Source organism: Brassica oleracea, chromosome C3 (assembly GCF_000695525.1).
Source record: "Brassica oleracea var. oleracea cultivar TO1000 chromosome C3, BOL, whole genome shotgun sequence".
Taxonomy (NCBI): Eukaryota; Viridiplantae; Streptophyta; class Magnoliopsida; order Brassicales; family Brassicaceae; genus Brassica; species Brassica oleracea.
Window position 1 is genome coordinate 34,730,170 of NC_027750.1, and position 19,804 is coordinate 34,749,973.

Below are 19,804 nucleotides of genomic sequence, written 5' to 3' on the forward strand. Positions count from 1 at the left end.
AAATCGCCTTCGAAATCGCCTTTGAGAGAAACGGCGTTAGGGTTTTCTGAATTTCGCAAAACAGTGAATAAAAAAAACCTTATATATGTCCCGTAAATAATCTGGTTAGGTTTAAAAGTACATTGAAAAATTAAAGGTTCGGTCCGGTTTGGATGACTTACTCTTCCCAGACCCTAAATTTAACCCCTAAACTAAATTGACTAAATTAACTAACTAACCACGTTATAAAGTCGTAGTTATACTTAAATAGTGTTTACTATACACAGAAATAAACACACTTAGGTAACTTTTAAAGTTTTCAAAAAAAACATTTATGCATTCCAAAATCTAACCTTAAGAACACATACAATACTACAACATATGTTGGCAAAACCTAAACCAAAGAATATCATGACTCACTACTTTCACTCATCTATGTTGAAAACAATTAACTTTTGTTATATCTAAATTTATATCTCTTAAAACATATGTTAGTTAATTACATGATTTCAATTTTTCACTTATCAAAATAATTTTTACAAATTTTTTAAATTACTTCAAGTAGAACTAGTCCAGACGACTTTCCAGTAAGAAACGTTAAAAAAATTCGGTTTTTTTGTTTGTTCACAAGGAGCTGGTTGTAATTTCAATAGCCTTTTATGTTACTTTTGCATTTGATTCAAGTTTGAGTTTACTTTTTCATTTGAGTCATATTTGACAATTTTCCCATAAACATAACACAAATATACGACATTCAGCGCGTAGCGCGGACCGATCCTAGTTTAAATATATGTAGACGTTTCGATATTTTACATTCACACGGTGTTGCTTGACCGTTGTTTCAAGCGGATTTATGAAAGCGCGTATTGGTCACGATCATGTGTTGAGGAAGGCCTGTCGCGATCAGGAAGTCATGTTTAGACTTTTTCTTCGACGTGTTATATTATATATGTCTAAGTCTTCGTTTCTATCTTATAATTTTGGATGAAGAAATACAAACCAAAGACTTTTCCTCCATTGAAAAGTAGCGAACCAATCAATTAGTAGTTAGTACCACTAACTTAGTAGTATATAAACAGATGGGTATGAATATATGATCTTATAAACCCTCACCTTCATTTCCAAACCCAATATCTAAAAGTTTTTCATTTTTTTCTTTCTTTCTAGTAAACCATGGGTCTATTTTCGTTTTGGGAACTTCTAAAGGAGGTTGTGGGTATGTTAAACGAATCCCGCAAACTCTTTCTAAAGAACAAGAAGCTGATGTTCTCTGTCTCTGTATTTTATTTCTTGCTCAATGGTTTACTTTACTTATTCAACGTCCTTACCATTACACCCGAGATAACAAACTTGACTCAAGATTTAAATTTGTTACCTACGATGGATCCTAGTAGCCCGGAATACATGGCCCAACTTATGAAGGTCTTTGCAGATTTTCGCCTATTTGTCGTGTCTTCAGACATCTTTAACGCTGTCTCCTTCATCATCAACCTTTTATCCGTTCTGGTCATCGTCCAGGCTTCGGCTCTTACTTATAAACATGAGAACGTCAAGTTCAAAGATTTTGTGGTTCTAATTCTTAAATCTTGGAAGGGACCTCTTGTGACCTCTTTCTACATTTCCCTCTTTAGTCTTGGCTATTGTTTGTTCTTCGTTATAATCCTCTTTCCTATTCTTTTGTCATCTTTGAGTATTGCTTCCTTGTTTTTCTTAGTAGCCAAGGTTTTCGTTTTACTTGTTCTATTCTTATTGTTTGCGTCTTATTTAGCTATTGTCTGGTACCTATCTATGGTCATATCAGTACTGGAGGAAACTTATGGGATACAAGCTTTGGGGGAAGCTGCAAAGATTGTTAAAGGAATGAAGCCAAAACTATTCCTCTTGAATATTTTCTACGGTTTATTGATCTTTGGTTTAGCTCAGATCGTGGCTCTAGTGAGTCTAGCGGTCGATAGGAGCCAGTCATTTGCGGTTACCTTAGCCACTGGTTTGTATCTAGCGGTGTCAACATTTGTGGTGATGTTTCTACTTACGACTTACACCGTTGCATATTTCCAATGTAAGAGCCCCCACGGCCAAGACGTTGAGAGGCTGCGGGATCTCGAGTATACACTGCCCACTACTTCACTTATAGGAGCATGAGCATTGCCTTGAAATCTTTAAAGAGACGGACATAAAATGGTATAGTCACATGCATGGATGGATTGTTTGTTTTGTTTTGTTTTGGGATTTGGTAGACCACTGTAATAAATAGTAATCAATGGTTTGGTTGATAATAATAGTAATAATAATAAATATTTTGCTTCTTTTTGCTGGGATTTATTAAATTCATTTCCTAACATTAATTATCCGATTGGTACGATATTGTCTGCTTTGGGCCTTAGGCAAACTCGCATAGATTTACTTTTGGTTTCCTTCCCAAAAGGTCTCGTACTAATTAGAATTGGACATATATCTTTATATATTAGACTTTCTTTTGTCTAACTTTCAATGTGAAACTTTGTTTGACATCTCACACTTTTATATTACAATCAAATTTTATTTAAATTGTAGAACAAATAAAAATCATACCGATTTTTTATGACAACAATACCATTGTATGTTTCAATAATCTTGCAGGATTTGCTAAATTAATAAATGAGTTAAAAATGTAAACCACTAAATAGTTATCTGTTTTGAATAACTGGATGAACTAAACCAAGTATGAAAATTCTATCCTCCAAGTACTTGTAATTGATAGTTTTAATAAGGAAAAATGATTGTTGACTACATGAAGTATTGACCATCACATGACTAACCATGCAAAGTATACTAATGTATACTTAGCTACATGAAGTATATGTTATGCATGACAACATCTCTCATCTTAATGATGTTATGTAGTTAACATCACGAGTTTAATTTCATTCATCCAAAAACTGATGTAGATGTCAGAGACCATTTAAATATCTAGTTTTATCAATTAAAATATAACCGATCCGACTGTAATTTAACTAAAATTAGATTTTAACCCACGTTTTAAAAGAGTAAATTTTTTCTTATACATATCTTATATACAAAATCAATATCTTTTAACATTTTTTTTGATATGTAGTGTTTTAACATTTTTATCTTAGTGTATTTAAAAACTATAGAATTATATTATTTTTATTTATATTAAATATGAAAGTTATATAAGATATTATGTATTTTTTAAATTATTTTAATATGTTTTCTTATCCACTTTTAATAAAATTTCTACAATTCTTTTAATAAATTGTGTGATATATAATTATTTGATAAATTTTAATTATAAACTTATTTGACGTCAATTTATTGACTCTTACATTTTCTTTGATGTTAATTTAAACCAAACATAATTTCGTGTATATAATTATTATTATACTTTAGAGAATAAAATAATCTGAGAATAAAAATATAATATGAAAGTTTTACTAAATTTAAATAAATGCAATTTTTGTTTATGAAAATATAAAAAAATTGTTCATTAATTTAATTAATTTTATATTAAAAATAAGATGTTAGAGTCAGTAAATTGATATCAAATACTTTTATAATAAAAATTGATCAAGTAAATATATATCATACAATTAATCAAAAATTACATATATTTTATTAAAATTTAATTACAAAACAGATTAAAATAATTAAAACAAAATTAAATAATACCCTATATAACTTTAATATTTAACATAAATAAAATAGTATAACTTTAAAACACTACTTATCAAAATTTTATAAAATATATTGATTTTATAAATTAGATTTTGTTAAAAATATTTTTATGCTTTTAAAACGCGGATCAAAATCTAAATTTTGTTAAATTACCGTCAGATACACCATATTTTAATTGATAAAACGAGATATTTAAACGGTCTCTGACATCGATATCACTTTTTGGATTAATGAAATTAAATTCGTGATGTTAACTACATAACATCATTAAGTTGAGAAATATTGCTATACATGACTTAGGAGGTGTTATTGGTTTATATATTTTGATTGATTTAGAAATCCATATAGTATTTATAAATCAAAGTAAAATATGCAAATCCGGAGGTTTTCCCTCGGATTTGAGTCTTTGTATTTTTAACTAAAAAATTCAAACAAATACATTCAAATCCATTATAAAATCAAATATATTAGTAAATATGTACGATTGAATAACACTTGATTTGATACAGAATTTATGAATTATTAAACCAATAACACATGATTTTAATACAGATTTGAAAATCATAGAACCAATAACACTAGATTTAGTTCGGATTTTCAAATCCATTAAAATACAACAACCAATAACTCCTACTTATACTTCATATAGCAAGGTATACATTAGTATACTTTGCAAGGTTAGCCATGTGATGGTCAATACTCTATGGAGATAGCAATCATTTTTAATAAACAAAATTAAAAGCTAATTTATATATATATTTTTTGGATTAGATCATTTAGTCATCAAGGCTTTCCTTCTTCATTCATTGTTACATGGATCCTCCTAGTTTGTGCTGTAGCTACCTCTTTAACAGGATTAACTCTATTGTTAAACTCTGAATAAGATCTGTTGCACAGACAGATTCAAATTCAATCCAAAATCTGAGACTGAGAGAGCGATTTTGCAAGTTGGTAGTGAAAGAGAAAAGCGAAGAAGATTGGAACATAGGGCCCAATAGTCGTATTATTTTATATGAGGCTAAAATTACATTTGAAATATTTATAAGGACCAAAAACGAATTTTAATAAAAATGTTATAAAGAGCGTATCTCTCCGTCTGTCTCTCTAGGGTTTAACTTGATATTTAGCGTCGAGAGAGAGAGAGAGAGAGAGAGAGAGAATTCAAACATCGGCAGGCAGCAATGGCGAGCACCAAAGTTCAGAGGATTATGACCCAACCTATCGTACGTTACCCCCTTTTGACTTTGACTACTTTCTCTCTGTTAATTGACTGAGTTTCGCTTTGTTTTCCGGCGGCGGATCCAGAACTTGATTTTTAGGTTTCTTCAAAGTGTAAGCTCCTTAACCTCTCTCTCTCTCTCTCTCTGTCGACTTTGATTAGAGAACCATGGATTTGTGTGGTTCTGATTTGTGCTTTCTTAAATGATGCAGAAAGCTAGGATCCAGATTTGGCTATTTGAGCAGAAAGATCTGAGGATTGAAGGAAGGATTACTGTAAGCTATCTTTTTTTTTTTAGTAATGAATTCTTCGCTTAGTTTAGTTGCAATTTGTATTGCTATCCTTTTAGTCTTCTCGAGATATAACTGAAGCTGTTCTCTAAGGTTGACTATGTGTTAATTCAGAGAAGTGTGAGATGGATGAATGTGTCACTGTTATTACCTAATTATGTAGTTGCTTGCTTTTACTTAGATACACTATTTCATTCTCTTGAGTTAAAGACTGTATCTTTTCTTAGACTATGTGCTCATTCAGAGAAACTTAACATGTAGTATGGCTGTCATTCTCATTCGCTTAAAACTTGGAGTTGTCTACTTTGTGTGTTCCTTGTTACACTTCGGAATGCCTTTAGGTTTGTGATTGTATCATTCTCATTGGTTTGAATTATTGAGTTGCTTACTTGATTTTGTATATCCCTTTTGAAATCATTTTCTTTATTGCTCTACTTTTATTATTCTGAGTTATAGAGATTCAAGCTTTTCATTAATTCAAACTCGAGATAAATGATGTTGTCATTCTCCTTGCTTTAAGTCTTAAACATACTTGACGTTGGATGGTTCCTTGTTTCAATTTTGTATCGCTTTACTTTTCTTTCCCACAAGTCTATCTTAATTCGGAAAAAATTGAGATCGTGACATTACCATCGATTCCTTGTTTCAATTTCTCTCATTTTTACAGGGTTTTGACGAGTACATGAACCTTGTGTTGGATGAAGCTGAAGAAGTGAGCATCAAGAAGAACACCAGGAAACCACTTGGTGAGGACTCTCACTCTTTGACAACAAGTCTCTGATTTGATTTGTTTGCTTTTGGTTCAGTAACTCGAATGTAAATGCCTATTTGCAGGAAGGATTCTACTCAAAGGAGACAACATAACTCTGATGATGAACACGTAAGTTAACACAAGCTCTACTTTGTCCTTTCTCTTTTTTCATGTACCAACAACTTGTTCTAGAAACTGAACACACAATCATATCCATTTTTGTGTTGACAGGGGAAAGTAATGTCTGTTCTCCACAAACTCTCTCTAGATGATTAGTGGATTCGACTATCTCCAAAGCTTTTGCTAAATATATGTTGAGTTGAGTTCTTCTTCAGTTAACTGATAATGCCTTCTTCTCTTCATGATCGTGTAATATTGCATTGTAGTGACAAGTTTGAAAAATTATGGAACTTGGTTGAAGAATCTTATGGATGGTATTGTCCCTTTTGGTTTGTTGTAATGTGAGCGTCCTCGTAGGTTTTCAAAAACAAAAGTGGAGTTTTTATATTACAATTTGATAAAAAACGATATTTGTTGCAACTTTTTTTCAGATGAAAAATTTAACCAGTTTGATTTAGATTAAAATGCTGTCTTGATTTGTATAATTTTATGTTTGGTAACCGCCTAGAACCCAAAACTATAAATAACAGAGAAAATTATAATATTACAATCAGTATAAATGCTGTCTGTACTTTAAATTAAATTGATGCCAGTACCGTAAACCTTAACAAGACTAAAGTTAGCTACACCAATCAGAATAATATGTGAAAAAAATAAGTGATGGTTATCGTTTAAAGGTGTTGTGTAAAGTTAACATAGAAATAAAGAAATCTATGAACCTAATCGTTTACCATTGCAATTAGATCTTTAAATTCGTGTAATCTACATAATAAAACCACATCGAATCTTATCTCCGGTGATATAGTGATGTGTTATGTACTTTTGCACTATTTTATAATCGTGTACAAAAATCAAATAATTAATCTTTAATACAAACTCCAAAGTCCCATTAAACTTTATATTCTCAACTTTAGAATATAGCATGTGCTAAAAATACATACAGTACAGTAGCCGCCGGGCCAACAATGTCTACCATTAAACAAACAACAAAGTGGTGGCAAATACAAGCCTACGGTGGTCTCGCCCGCACCAGATAATTAATCTTAAATTTACTAAAACCAGTCAATAGCACTCGACTAATCACAGACCAAGACAAGTGGTTGAAGAAATTAATCAATCACAGACCAAGACGTGGTCGAAGGAATTAATTACGACAGAACACAGCTTCGGATCTTTTCTCTCTCTATCCAAAACCAAACACCATTTCATCAGAGGTAATTTTTTTCTCTCTCCTTCTAATCGAATTTCAGTTTCTCTCTTGACGTTTGTGAAGAAACTCAAGTGAAAATCTGGGGTTTGATTTGCTGTGGTGATTATTTGATTTGGAGGGGAGATTCGAGAGCTTTGTGATTCCTTATCATTGGTTTTGAGATTGGTGAAGTGTCTTTGCTTGTCTCAGTCTTACAGATCGATAACTGTGGGAGATTTTAGCTGAGGAGAAAAATGCATACGAGGTATATGGAGAGGACTAATAGTATGAGAGAAAAGAGAAAACTTGAGGAAGATGATAATAGCAATCACCAGCAGCAGCAGCCTGAGCGTAAAAGGCCAGCTCTTGCAAGGTAATCTATGTTCATACTTGTATCAGTTACAAACCCTCTACTTTGTTTTGTTTCTAAATTCAGATTCTACAATTGATTGAAAAAGGTAGTGTGCCTTTATAACCGTGTATGTTTGTTTCAGTGTGATTGTGGAAGCCCTGAAGATGGATAGTCTACAGAGGCTTTGCTCCTCTTTGGAACCAATTCTTCGCCGAGTGGTAAAGCCTTTTCTCATGTCTTTTGGGTGCTTCGTGGTGTCTATTGAGCCTCTCTTGTTAAACAGGTAAGCGAAGAGGTGGAGCGAGCATTGGCGAAACTAGGCCCTGCTAGAGTTAGTGAGAGGTAACATTTCTAGGGAGAATGGTATATGATTGAATGGTTTGGAGAGTAATGATTTGAGTTTATACAGGTCTTCTCCTAAACGTATCGAAGGCATTGGTGGAAGGAACTTGCAGCTACAGTTCAGGTCTAGATTATCTGTTCCTTTGTTCACCGGAGGGAAGATAGAAGGAGAGCAAGGCGCTGCCATCCACGTCGTACTATTAGATTCCACAACAGGACGTGTACTGACGACAGGACCCGAAGCTTCTGCTAAGCTCGATATTGTTGTGCTCGACGGTGATTTCAACAACGAAGATGATGAAGGCTGGAGCGAAGAAGAGTTCGAGAGTCATTTGGTGAAAGAGCGTCAAGGGAAGAGGCCTCTTTTGACCGGTGACGTGCTGGTGACGTTGAAAGAAGGCGTGGGGACGTTAGGTGAGCTTATCTTTACGGATAACTCGAGTTGGATAAGGTGCAGAAAGTTCAGGCTGGGGTTGAAGGTGTCTTCTGGTTACTGCGAGGGGATGCGTGTGCGCGAGGCGAAGACGGAAGCTTTTACAGTCAAGGACCATCGTGGAGAGTGTAAGTTGTTGTTTCACATTGAGGCAAAAGACCATTCTTGTTTTTTGGCCTAATGGTTTATTCATCTACAGTGTACAAGAAACATTACCCACCTGCGTTGGATGATGAGGTTTGGAGGTTGGAGAAGATTGGAAAGGACGGAGCTTTTCATAAGAAACTGAACAAAGCAGGGATCTACAATGTTAAAGAGTTCCTGCGTCTTATGGTCAAGGATACTCAGAAGCTAAGGACTGTAAGTGCATTAGCCTATCAATATGTTTTAAGTATTTATCATGATGATGATTGTTACTATCTTTTTCAGATTCTTGGGAGTGGGATGTCAAATAGGATGTGGGAGACACTTGCAGAGCATTCCAAGACATGCGCCTTGAGTGAAATGCTTTATGTTTACTATCCTGAGGACTCGGTTGGTGTTGTTTTCAACAATATTTATGAGTTCAGTGGTCTTATCTCAGGGAAGCAGTATTATCCTGCTGATTCTCTTTCTGACAACCAAAAGGTTTGTGCTTGTGTTGGGTCTTCTTAGTCTTAATATATGAGGACTTGTTCTTCTAACATGTAAGATATATAACTTAGGTTTATGTGGATGGATTGGTGAGGAAAGCATATGAAAACTGGGATCAGGTTATTGAGTATGACAGCAAGTCACTTATGAACTTCAATCAAGTTAACAAAGTGGATGCTTTGGATTACTCTATGCCAGTTTCTGGTCCAAGCCAACCCTCTACATCTTATTCTGGTGAAGGTAGAGATCCATTAGCTACTAATCTTCTTTTTTTTGACCAAAGGGTCATTAGCTCAACTGAAAAGGACCATGACTATTGTGTCAGACGTCCCCATTTCGAGTGACCACTGGGACAAAACTAATAGGGCTTCGGCCCGAACCTTTATTCAAAAAATAAAAATTATTTTTCTTTTGGTGTCAAACCAAAGTAACAGTGTCATTCATTTGTTTTTCTTTCAGCATCAGTGTACAGCCAGAGTCAGGGTACAAGCTTCCCGGCTCGGTCTCAGCTAGCTGATACGACTTCTTACATGCACTTTGGAAACAGTTCATACGCACCACCGCAAGACCAGCTGATTAACAACACTCATGAATCACAAAGCATGATCAATAGCAATGGCGGTGGAAGTCTGGCGCTGGGTGCACCAACAGGATCCCAAAGCCAACACTTGGTTCAGCCTCCTCCTGAGGTTAACCTTTTTAATGACTGGTCAAACACAGGGAACAGAGGAGGAGGTGATGGGTTTTTATCAGAGGAGGAGATAAGGGCAAGAAGTAATGAAATGCTCGAGAACGATGATATGCAGCAGCTGTTGAGACTCTTTAGCATGAGCGGTGGTGGTGGTGGTGGCGGCCCGCAAACTCCTATCAACATGGGGGAAGACGGGTTTGGGTTCAACTCTTTTGGTCAGTCTTCGATGGGTGGTTATGGAGAAGACCGTTCGCAGTCGGGTAAGCCTGTTGTTGGATGGCTAAAGATCAAAGCAGCTATGAGATGGGGCTTCTTCATCAGAAGGAAAGCTGCTCAGAGACGTGCGCGGATTGTTGAACTCGGTGACGACGAATAAGGTTCCAGGAAAAGAAGGATAATTTGAGGGTGGTTGTTGATATAACAGTTTCCCAGAAGAAGTAAAGTCTTTTGTGTTGGTTTCTTCTTCTTGTGGAGCTTCTTCATTTGTACAGTAGTAAGATATTCTTCTCTCTTCCTTGCTTGTGCTTATATGTAATCTCTACGTGACCGACCAGTTTTCAAGATACTAAAAACATGTTGTAATTCTGTTGTTGATTCTCTCTGTTGTGTGTTTTTGTGCTACTTGCTTGTCATATTATTTTCAATGAACTCGAGGAACCCATGAACAGTGATAAAACAAAGCTGTTTTAGGCCACGTTTTAAGATTTTTGACAAAACGATGCGATATTTGCTTTTTTTTTTGTCGGCAACAATTTCATAGCCCAATGGGCATTACATTGATATCGGTCCATAGAGAGAGGCCCGACATTTTCATTTTTTAATTGAAAAAACAGAACTGTTTTTTTTTTCTCAACTAAAAAAAACAGATATATAATTTTTATAATTTTTATCTATTCCTTCGATTTTTAGATATCGAGTATTAGGTAAAATTTATATTTTTAATCTGCTAATTGATTTGTAGTATTAAATAAAAATAAATTATAAATTATAAATTATAAAATATAATTAGAAATCTTATACATAATGAAAAGGTATTTTATTATAAAAAGATATATCTTTCAACTAAAGAATGAAGTTAGTGAATAAAGATGTTCTAATACTTCCATACGAAAAAATAAATATATAATATACATATGCATGGAACAAATTCTGGAATGGAACATATGGAGTCAAAAAATTCTATAAAGGACCTCTTCTTTTTTTAATTTAATAAATGAATTAAAATTTAATCAAAATAGAGGTAAAATACCATGAAACCTAAGAAACTCTACTAATTTGCTAACCCACCCATTTACTATCCTAACCCACTAACCCGACCCTACTTAAACTGGATCCCTAAATTTCCAGATTTCTCTATCTCAATCATCACTCTCACGTTCATCTCCATCTTTCATAACTTTTTTTTGAAACATGACTTTTTTTGAAACACAAACGTAAATATTTTACAAAAACCAAACTGAAAATCAAGTAACATTCATCTAATCTTTTTTTGTTACTCCATTTTCATCTACTCCATATCAATTCTGATTCACAACCTTAAAACCCCATATATTTGTTTTTTCAATTTTATCAAAATATTTCCATCTCAAAATCCAAATCAAATCGAAAAAATTCTCCAAACCTTACAAAATTTCGTTCTTATCCCAAATCGATCAATTCCACATCATTCTAGATCCATTTCCGCTCATATAAAATCAAATCAAATCTCATCTTCAATGTAAAAAATTTCCAAAAAAAGAAGAACACAAAGTATTACTAGTACACCTAGTACAACTAAAACTAGTATAACTAGTACAAGTAAAACGTGTATAACTAGTACAACTACAACAAATATACCTAGTATAACTAGTATGATTAGAACAACTAGAACGTGTATAACTTTACAATTAATATGGTTATATTAGGTTTTATTTACGAATGATGTTATAGAAGAGGATGATGTAGAATAAATGAAAAAGTTGGTCTAATCTTCCACTTTATGGATTTGTCAAAATATGTAAAAATTTTGTTTTATATAATATTTATTTGAATAATTATGTGTTTTACTAGTTGTACTAGTTGTACTAGTAGTACTAGTTATACTATTTTCAAAAAAAAATCATCTTTAATACCGAAGCCGAAGAAAGCAGTAGTAAAGCCGAAAATGTTACAATAGAAGAGGATTTAGAAGAGTATACTGAAAAATATAACTTAGAGGTCGGATAAGCCTGCTCATTCGCTCAGGTCTCTTTTCATGTAAGCGATAGCTTTTGGGTTGCTTTGAAAACATATGTTGCTTTTGGTGATAAAACTTATGTTCATTTTGGTATCATTTTTCTCTTGTTCGTTCAGGTCTCATGTTTAGTTGTACAAGTTATATTAGTTATACACATACAAATGAGAAATTGTGTGGCCATGATCAAACAAGAGAAAAATGATCTAGGGTTGAGAGAAAAAGAAAGTGGGTCCAAGTCAAAAGAGAGAATGAGAGAAGAAAGATTGTGAGGTTCAGATTAATGGAGGTGAGATGATCTTATGGTTGAGAATGCATTTTCATCAAGGGTATTATAGTCATTTATAATAAAATAATAAGTAGTTGTACCAATTTTCTAGTTGTACCGGCTGTACATAGTTTTACTAGTTTTTGAGTTATACCAGTTTGTGTATAGTTGTACTTTGGCAGTGAAATCGTAAAATATTAGTTGTACCACATAATAAATACAATTACATCAGTTGTACCACTTATCTATGTTTACATGTCTTTTCCCGGTAACAATAACATCATCAATTTCATAAAAATACATTTCCTGTATGTTTTCCAAAAATTAAGTGGACAAACAAGTTAACAAACCTTAAAAGTATAAGGTAGATCATGTAAGCTTGTGGAGTTATGTAATAATTTTCAAAAAAAAATTCCAAAACTTCAAATAAATTAAGAGAAACTTATGAGTACATACAAATTGAGATATTTGATTGTTTTTTTTTCATATGGAATACCAAATTGGTTTTGTCAAATATATAAAATGTCAAAATTGTACCAGTTATAGCAGTAATACTCGTTTAATATATAATAAAAATGATATCAATTGTTTATATGTCTAGGTTTAGAGATTGTACCAATATTTTCACTTCATAGCTTTGCAAAACTATGTTTGATGTTTGTTTATCATAATAATATGACTAATATAGTTGATAAATTTCAAATAAAATATATGGAATTTTGTCATCATATACAAATTAGGATATTTGTTTGTTTATTTCATATGTAAAACATGATTTACTAGTCAAGTTAATTATAGTAGCTACATATATATTATATATGGATTATAACATTTATATACCAGTTATAAAAAAATTTAACATGTTCAGTTGTACGAGTTATACTAGTTATACCTAGTCGAATTGAAGAATAAGCTAAGGAAGATCCTATGGCTGTAATTGAAGAATAAAGAAATGATCATGCGGTTGAGATTAAGTGGGAAGAGAGAGAATGAGAGATAGATGTAATCTTGTGGCTAAGATTAAATCGTACACAAGATGATCTAACGGCTATGGTTGATATTTCATTAATGGCATTTTTGTAAATACTGTATTCCCTTCTTTTCTTATGATCCGGCGGCTCTTGTTTAAAGAGAGAAAAGAGAATCGAATGGCTCATATTATTTTTTCAGTAATGACAATATTGTAATTTTCTAATTATTGTTCCATGTATATTAAAAAAAGTGGTTGTAAATTTTTTTTCTTCCCATTTAAGATTAAAGTCCTGCATGCATGCAGTTATCGGATTGCATATTATTTTTAAAAAAATTCAATAGTTGTGATTTTAATTATTTTTAATGTATATTAAATTTAATATTTGATTTAATTTATAAATTACATATATCTATATTTTTTAAGATCTATATGGATAACTGATTGAACCAAATATTTCATCTATCCGTAGTACCTTCAAAGTTTTATTTTCAAACGGAAAATATCCAAATTTCCTAAGGTATTCACTGGGCCTGAGACGGATCCGGATATCCGGTAAATTCAGGATACCGAGATCCGGATCCGGATCCGCCGGATCTGTGAATTTAATATCCAGATCCGGATTTGTGGTTTCCGAATATCCGTCCCGATATTCTATTACCCGTGGATATCCGGATCCGGATCTAGATCCGTTAAAATAATTAAAAATAATAACTTTTTTAAAAAAATACTAATTTTTTTAATATAATACATAAACTAAATATTTATAAATATATTTATATATGTCTATAATATTGTAAAAGCTAAAATATAATATTATAAGATTAATTCATGTATAAATATTAATATATCAAATACAAATATTAATGAAATTTAAAAATTTAATGTGTTTTGAAAATACGGATTCAGATATCTGGATCTAAAAATTAAGATATCCGGATTCGGATTCGGTTTGGACGGATCCAAGATTTTACTATCCGGATTCGGATCCGGGCACCCCGAATATCCTATTTTCGGAGTGGATCCGGAGCGGATTTCGGATCGAATCCGGATCTCGGATAATAAGTGTGAGGCCTAGTATTCACGAGTAAGATTTATTTTCTGTGGAATAATCCTCTAGACTATATTTGCGAAGTGATTTTGCCACATGTCATATCTACAATCATATTTTACAAAAAAATGATGACATGGCTAACAAGATTGATGACATGGCTTATAGTTAATATGACATGGACAATCACATTTATTACTAACATATATTTTTGGTACACTTTATAGAATATGACAATAACTAATACATTACATTTAATGTTGATTTATATTTTTGTTAAACTTCTTAAAATATGGTAATAATTTATAAATCATCACTAAAATAAATATATTGAAATACGCATTATAAATTTCGAAATACATTATTTAATTGTATTTTTTATAATTATACAATTTTTATTACTAATATTTTCAAAATTTTCTACATCTTTTTAAAAAAATTAATAAATTGTTAATCCTAATTTCATTAGTTTCTTTTAGATATCTAAAATTTTTATAAATATTGTTTAGTTATAATTTTTAATAACTATACAATTTTTATATGATTTTTAGTAATTTTATACAAGTTGATTTAATACATTTAATCCCCTAAACTATATTTGCGAAGTGATTTTGTCACATGTCCTATCTACAATCATTTTTACAAAAAAAAAGATGACATGGCTAACAAGATTGATGACATGGCTTATAGTTAATATGACATGGACAATCACATTTATTACTGACATACATTTTTGGCACACTTTATAGAATATGGCAATAACTAATATATTACATTTAATGTTGATTTATATTTTTGTTAAACTTCTTAAAATATGGTAATAATTCATAAATCATCACTAAAATAAATATATTGAAATATGCATTATAAATTTTGAAATACATTATTTAATTTTATTTTTATAATTATACAATTTTTATTACTAATATTTTCAAAATTTTCTACATCTTTTTAAAAAAATTAATAAATTGTTAATCCTAATTTCATTAGTTTCTTTTAGATATCTAAAATTTTTATAAATATTGTTTAGTTATAATTTTTAATAACTATACAATTTTTATATGATTTTTAGTAGTTTTATACAAGTTGATTTAATACATTTAACCAAAATAAATAGATAAAAAATTTATCTAAGATTCAAATTTTAAATATATTACATATATATTATTAAATGTAATTTAAAATAAACAAAATTATTGTTTTCTTAATTTTATGCTTAAATAATCAACTTTATATTAAATATTAGTCAAAAATAATAAAATATATAATATTAATAAATTTCATTTTAAATATAATTTAACTTTTTAAAAATTTATCAATGCACATGGTGCATGAAAACACCTAGAAAAATAATGAATATGAATAAAATTTTGGGAATGATGAGGAATGAGGGTTCTTTATCAAAATTAACAAGGAACAAATTTGCATTATAATTCTCTACAAAAAAAGGAATGAGAAGGAATGAAGAGGAAAAAATATTCCTCATGAATGATAACATTTTTGAGGAACGTTAAGAAATGTAGCGTTCCTCTTCATTCTTTTGGTTACCATTCAAAGCTCTATCATTCTTAATGTTACTCAATGGTTACTGGTCTGACCAAATATATCTGGTATTAAATTTCATTTTCTTTCGAGTAAAAAAAGAAGAGAATACAATGGACATGCAAACTAAATGTTGGGCCCCATACTATAAGTAGTCTCTTTCTTCTCTTCTCCGGTCTCTCCTCCGCTTCAGCTGAATCTTCCCAAGGACGACCGTTTTGATTCTATTGTATGTGGAATAACATTTCTTGTTCTCTTCTTCGCTTCTTCTTGCACGAACGATCTCACTCTCTCTAATCTCATTTTCTTTCTCTAATCTCATTTTCTTTCTTTCTTTTGCAGGTTTTGAGTAGTCTGGTTGGTACCTCCTGGTCTATCTCTGTTGTCATGGACTCTTCTCTCGACGGTACCTCTTCTTTAGGTTTCTTACTTCTTACAAGAAAAGAAAAAAAAAAGAACTTGGCAAGATTTGTCGTAATGTGTGCTTGGTGGGTTTAAAGATGATTGATGTTTCTGCGTTAGTTTTAACTCGAATGGAATTGAAAGTTTGAAACTTTTTTGGTTTTTAACTCTTGAAGATGAACGTAGTGATGGATGCTTTTAATAATTTGATGAATGTCACCATAAAGGATGAAACTTTCTTTGTATATATGTACATGTTCTTGGAACTTAGTAATGAATGTGGTTTCTTATCATGAAGAAACAATGTTCAGTCTCTTATAATACATTGTTCTTCTTGGAGCTTAGTTTGTGGTTAAAAATGTAAAATTTACATCCTTTTTCTTCATCTTGTATGAGCTCTGCAGGTGACTCCATGAAAGGCAGAAAAATGAGTGTTGATGAAAAGAGAAAGCTTGTTCATGAACTCTCAAAAGATTCTGATTTAGCCTTTGAAGCCTTACAGGTGTGGACCCATGAGGAGATACGACAGGTCTTATGCGCAGAGTTGGGCAAAGAAAGAAAGTACAAGAACCTGACGAAAGCTCAGCTCATCAACAGCCTCTTGAAAACTGTATCAGAGAAAAAAGCTCCAACGCCTCCTATTAAAGGAAACTCTGGAGGAGATCAAGAAGACAGGAAGAGAGACTCATCAACAACAACAAAAACAACTAAGAGAAACTCAAAAAGACAAAGGAAGAACGCTACTCCTACTCGCTATGTGAGCGCTGAATCAGTTAATAAAGCTAAATGCGGTAGTATCTACTGTAAGAACTTGGCTTGTCAAGCTGTGCTGAGACAAGAAGACTTGTTCTGTCAAAGGTGTTCTTGTTGTATCTGCCATAAGTATGATGACAATAAAGATCCTAGTCTCTGGTTAACCTGCGGTTCCGATCCTCCGTTCCCCGGTGAGTCTTGTGGCTTGTCTTGCCATCTGGATTGTGCTTTCAAGACTGAGAAATCAGGTCTCAAGCCAAGTAGTGACGTTGATGGATGCTTCTACTGTGTCTCTTGTGGCAAAACAAACAGCTTGCTTGAGTAAAAATCTCAACCAATCAATCTTGAATTCAGTTTGGACAGTTCTTTATTTTATTTTTTTCTTTCTTTCTTAGGTGTTGGAAGAAGCAAATGTTGATTGCAAAGGAAACCAGAAGCGTTGACGTGCTTTGTCACCGTCTTGTATTGGCTCAGAAGCTTCTCAAGGGCACGGAGAAGTACAGAAAACTATCTGAGACCGTGGAGGAAGCTGTGAAGAGTTTGGAAACTGAGTTGTGTGGTGGTCCCCTTACTGATCTTCCATCGGCAATGTGTAGAGGAAACGTAAACAGGCTTGGCTCAGCGCGAAAAGTGAAGGATCTTTGCTCTTCTGCTTGGAAATCCCTCCAAGATACACCTCTTGATGAAACCAAAGTCTTGACCAGAACCCTTCAAGAAGAAGAGGAAGCAGCTTTTGTGAGTGGCTTAAGCACTAAAGAAGAAGAAACTGTTCCAGAGAAGGTGGTCAATGTTAAGAGTTCAACAAGCTGCGGTTTTGGGCTGGAGGATTGTGTGAAGATTATGAGACAGCTTGAGTGTTCAGGTTATGTTGATAAGAGTTTCAGACAGGAGTTTCTGACTTGGTATAGCTTAAGAGCCAGTGCTCAGGAGATGAACGTTGTGAAGACATTCATTGATGCTTTCAAGGACGATTCAGTAGCTTTAGCTGAGCAGCTCGTTGACACGTTCTCTGATTGCATATCAAGAAAGCGGTGACAAGGATTCAGCTCGTCTGATTGGAGGATATTTATTTAGAAAGGGTTCAACTTTTGTTAGAACAAATTATCATGTAAACAACAGAATTTGATGAATGGGTTGTTTTGCTCTTTTTGGACAAAGTAGATCGCATTGCACTTGAAGATGTGAATTAAAACACTAGAGAGAGTCTGTGGAGTTTTACAAGTTCTGATCACATAGTGTGTGTAAGTGAACCCTACGTCTCGGCCATAATGGGAAACCACCAAATTCACTACATGACTTTAAAAAAGAGCGAAAGAGTGGTCCAGCACGGGCATTTTACCCGGACCTACATAACCGACCTTAATAAACCGATAAAAACTGGTTCATACATGACCTGAGTATCCAAAACTATGATTTTATTTATTTATTTCATTTTATATTTTTTAGTTTATAATTTAGTTGAAATGCCTTTTTATTAGTAATCTTCATTATTATTATTTTAACATTTTCAAGTAATATGAAATTTTATATGTCAAATTTAAAATTTAAAAATGTTTAGTTTCAATTATTAATAGTATATTTTTGGCTGTTTTACAAAATTTTAAATAAATATATAAGATTTCGGCCATTTTTATGGAATTCGGATATTTTGCTCTTTTGGATCCTAAATATTCGAACTTGATCTGAACCTGCTATGGATCCGAAAATTATAAGTATTTTACATATATTTTAATTATAGAATTAGACCGATAGGAACCGACGGAATCCTAACCAAATTTTTTTAAAGTACCTAGTTGCGTCCAAATATATAAGACAATTGACCCAAAGATCCGACCAAACCTTTTTGTATCTTTATCTAAGTCCCAATACGTTTTAAAAAGATCGAGAAATGTAACTATTCAAAGTTAAATTGTTTTCGGAAAAGAAAAAAAAAATAATGTGCGGTGAGCGTGGATCGAACACGCGACCTTCAGATCTTCAGTCTGACGCTCTCCCAACTGAGCTATCCCCGCTTGTTGTTATTGTCATGGTCATATCCAACAAGTTCTTTCTCTGTTTATTAATATGGCGTTTGAGCGGATGTACAACAAAGAGAACGTTTACACTAGCTGAACAGCTTGTCAAGAAGATCCTTAAAAATGTGATAGTTATGAATGTGGTAGTAGAAGATGGAAAGAATTCGGATGATATATGCTTCTTGAGAGCAGAGTTCTTATCAAACATGTTTTTGAATGTGATGAAGGATTTATTTGTGATGGTAAGAGCATCATACAAACTTAAGCTTTGCTATTGAGTATCTAAATCTTCTGTCTGAAATTGCTTGCATGATATATATATATGACTGGCTTATTGAAGATTGGCTTCTTGTTTGTTTGACTCTTGAAAAGAAGCTCCTATAGTCAAGGCACTTCTGGATCTGTTGATCAATGTGAATGCATTCCCAACACAGTCTGACTCAGAGTTGCAAGGAAATTCAAGACTCACATTCCCAATACTATATTGCTATCTTCTATATAAATAAAATTGTTACTTCTCTTAAGAGAGTGACACCTATTTTTTTATAAGCACTCTTTAATTGGCATCTCATCATGAGTTTATGAGTTTAAGAGATTATATTCATAAATATCTATTTGTTATAAAAATAATAAAAAAATTTATCTTTATTCATAACATAGAGGTTCCTTATATAAGAGATTATACCGTCATAGATAAATGGAAAGAATACAAATCATAATCTCTTGGTTATGAGCCATCCACAATCTGGTTCATAACACTCCCCCTTGGATGCCATAACCATTTAGAGCTTGTAATGTGCTTTAATGTTGCCTCATTAAAACCTTACCAGGAAAACTCAATTGGGACAAAACCATGGTGAAGAAAAAAATAGTACAACACACATTACTCCCCTTGATTTGGACATTACTGAAGGTCT

At 32.5% G+C, this 19,804-nt stretch overlaps 4 protein-coding genes and 1 non-coding gene across 6 annotated transcripts; 4 read left to right on the forward strand and 1 right to left on the reverse strand.

The window, feature by feature from the left end:
- The first annotated feature begins 1,084 nt into the window (after window positions 1-1,084).
- Window positions 1,085-2,435, forward strand: LOC106331784. Its single transcript, XM_013770196.1, has one exon. It carries the CDS (start codon window positions 1,153-1,155, stop codon window positions 2,119-2,121), a length of 969 nt encoding a protein of 322 aa, XP_013625650.1. The 5' UTR covers window positions 1,085-1,152; the 3' UTR covers window positions 2,122-2,435.
- A 2,325-nt stretch (window positions 2,436-4,760) lies between these two features.
- On the forward strand, window positions 4,761-6,342 carry LOC106332481 (small nuclear ribonucleoprotein E-like). The gene is made up of 6 exons (XM_013770941.1): window positions 4,761-4,877; window positions 4,960-4,986; window positions 5,086-5,148; window positions 5,831-5,909; window positions 5,998-6,043; window positions 6,146-6,342. Exons 1-6 carry the CDS (start codon window positions 4,836-4,838, stop codon window positions 6,153-6,155), a joined length of 267 nt encoding a protein of 88 aa, XP_013626395.1. The 5' UTR covers window positions 4,761-4,835; the 3' UTR covers window positions 6,156-6,342.
- A 764-nt stretch (window positions 6,343-7,106) lies between these two features.
- LOC106335953 (calmodulin-binding protein 60 C-like) lies at window positions 7,107-10,306 on the forward strand. The gene is made up of 9 exons (XM_013774648.1): window positions 7,107-7,248; window positions 7,434-7,596; window positions 7,718-7,793; window positions 7,859-7,917; window positions 7,985-8,478; window positions 8,550-8,710; window positions 8,780-8,977; window positions 9,055-9,223; window positions 9,443-10,306. Exons 2-9 carry the CDS (start codon window positions 7,478-7,480, stop codon window positions 10,048-10,050), a joined length of 1,884 nt encoding a protein of 627 aa, XP_013630102.1. The 5' UTR covers window positions 7,107-7,248; window positions 7,434-7,477; the 3' UTR covers window positions 10,051-10,306.
- A 5,543-nt stretch (window positions 10,307-15,849) lies between these two features.
- Window positions 15,850-18,019, forward strand: LOC106332256 (VIN3-like protein 2). 2 transcript variants are annotated; one of them, XM_013770731.1, is made up of 4 exons: window positions 15,850-15,946; window positions 16,060-16,138; window positions 16,524-17,193; window positions 17,268-18,019. In XM_013770731.1, the coding sequence occupies exons 2-4, from the start codon at window positions 16,105-16,107 to the stop codon at window positions 17,905-17,907; spliced, it is 1,344 nt and encodes a 447-aa protein (XP_013626185.1). In that variant the 5' UTR covers window positions 15,850-15,946; window positions 16,060-16,104; the 3' UTR covers window positions 17,908-18,019. The 2 variants fall into 2 exon arrangements, with proteins under 2 accessions (XP_013626185.1, XP_013626186.1); XM_013770732.1 differs by having other exon boundaries at window positions 15,851-15,946; window positions 16,060-16,123.
- Window positions 18,020-18,811: 792 nt separating this feature from the next.
- Window positions 18,812-18,884, reverse strand: TRNAF-GAA. Its single transcript has one exon. It is a non-coding gene; the product is annotated as a tRNA-Phe (tRNA).
- Between the last annotated feature and the right edge of the window lie 920 nt (window positions 18,885-19,804).

Coding starts and splice junctions, on each gene's coding strand:
- LOC106331784 (XM_013770196.1), top strand. CDS start 1,153: ATGGGTCTATTTTCGTTTTGGGAACTTCTAAAGGAGGTTGTGGGTATG.
- LOC106335953 (XM_013774648.1), top strand. CDS start 7,478: ATGCATACGAGGTATATGGAGAGGACTAATAGTATGAGAGAAAAGAGA. Junction 7,597..7,717: donor AAAAGGCCAGCTCTTGCAAG/GTAATCTATGTT, acceptor TGTTTGTTTCAG/TGTGATTGTGGAAGCCCTGA. Junction 8,479..8,549: donor CAAGGACCATCGTGGAGAGT/GTAAGTTGTTGT, acceptor ATTCATCTACAG/TGTACAAGAAACATTACCCA.
- LOC106332256 (XM_013770731.1), top strand. CDS start 16,105: ATGGACTCTTCTCTCGACGGTACCTCTTCTTTAG. Junction 16,139..16,523: donor CGACGGTACCTCTTCTTTAG/GTTTCTTACTTC, acceptor TGAGCTCTGCAG/GTGACTCCATGAAAGGCAGA. Junction 17,194..17,267: donor AAAACAAACAGCTTGCTTGA/GTAAAAATCTCA, acceptor TTTCTTTCTTAG/GTGTTGGAAGAAGCAAATGT.
- LOC106332481 (XM_013770941.1), top strand. CDS start 4,836: ATGGCGAGCACCAAAGTTCAGAGGATTATGACCCAACCTATC. Junction 5,149..5,830: donor GGATTGAAGGAAGGATTACT/GTAAGCTATCTT, acceptor TCATTTTTACAG/GGTTTTGACGAGTACATGAA. Junction 5,910..5,997: donor GAACACCAGGAAACCACTTG/GTGAGGACTCTC, acceptor GCCTATTTGCAG/GAAGGATTCTACTCAAAGGA.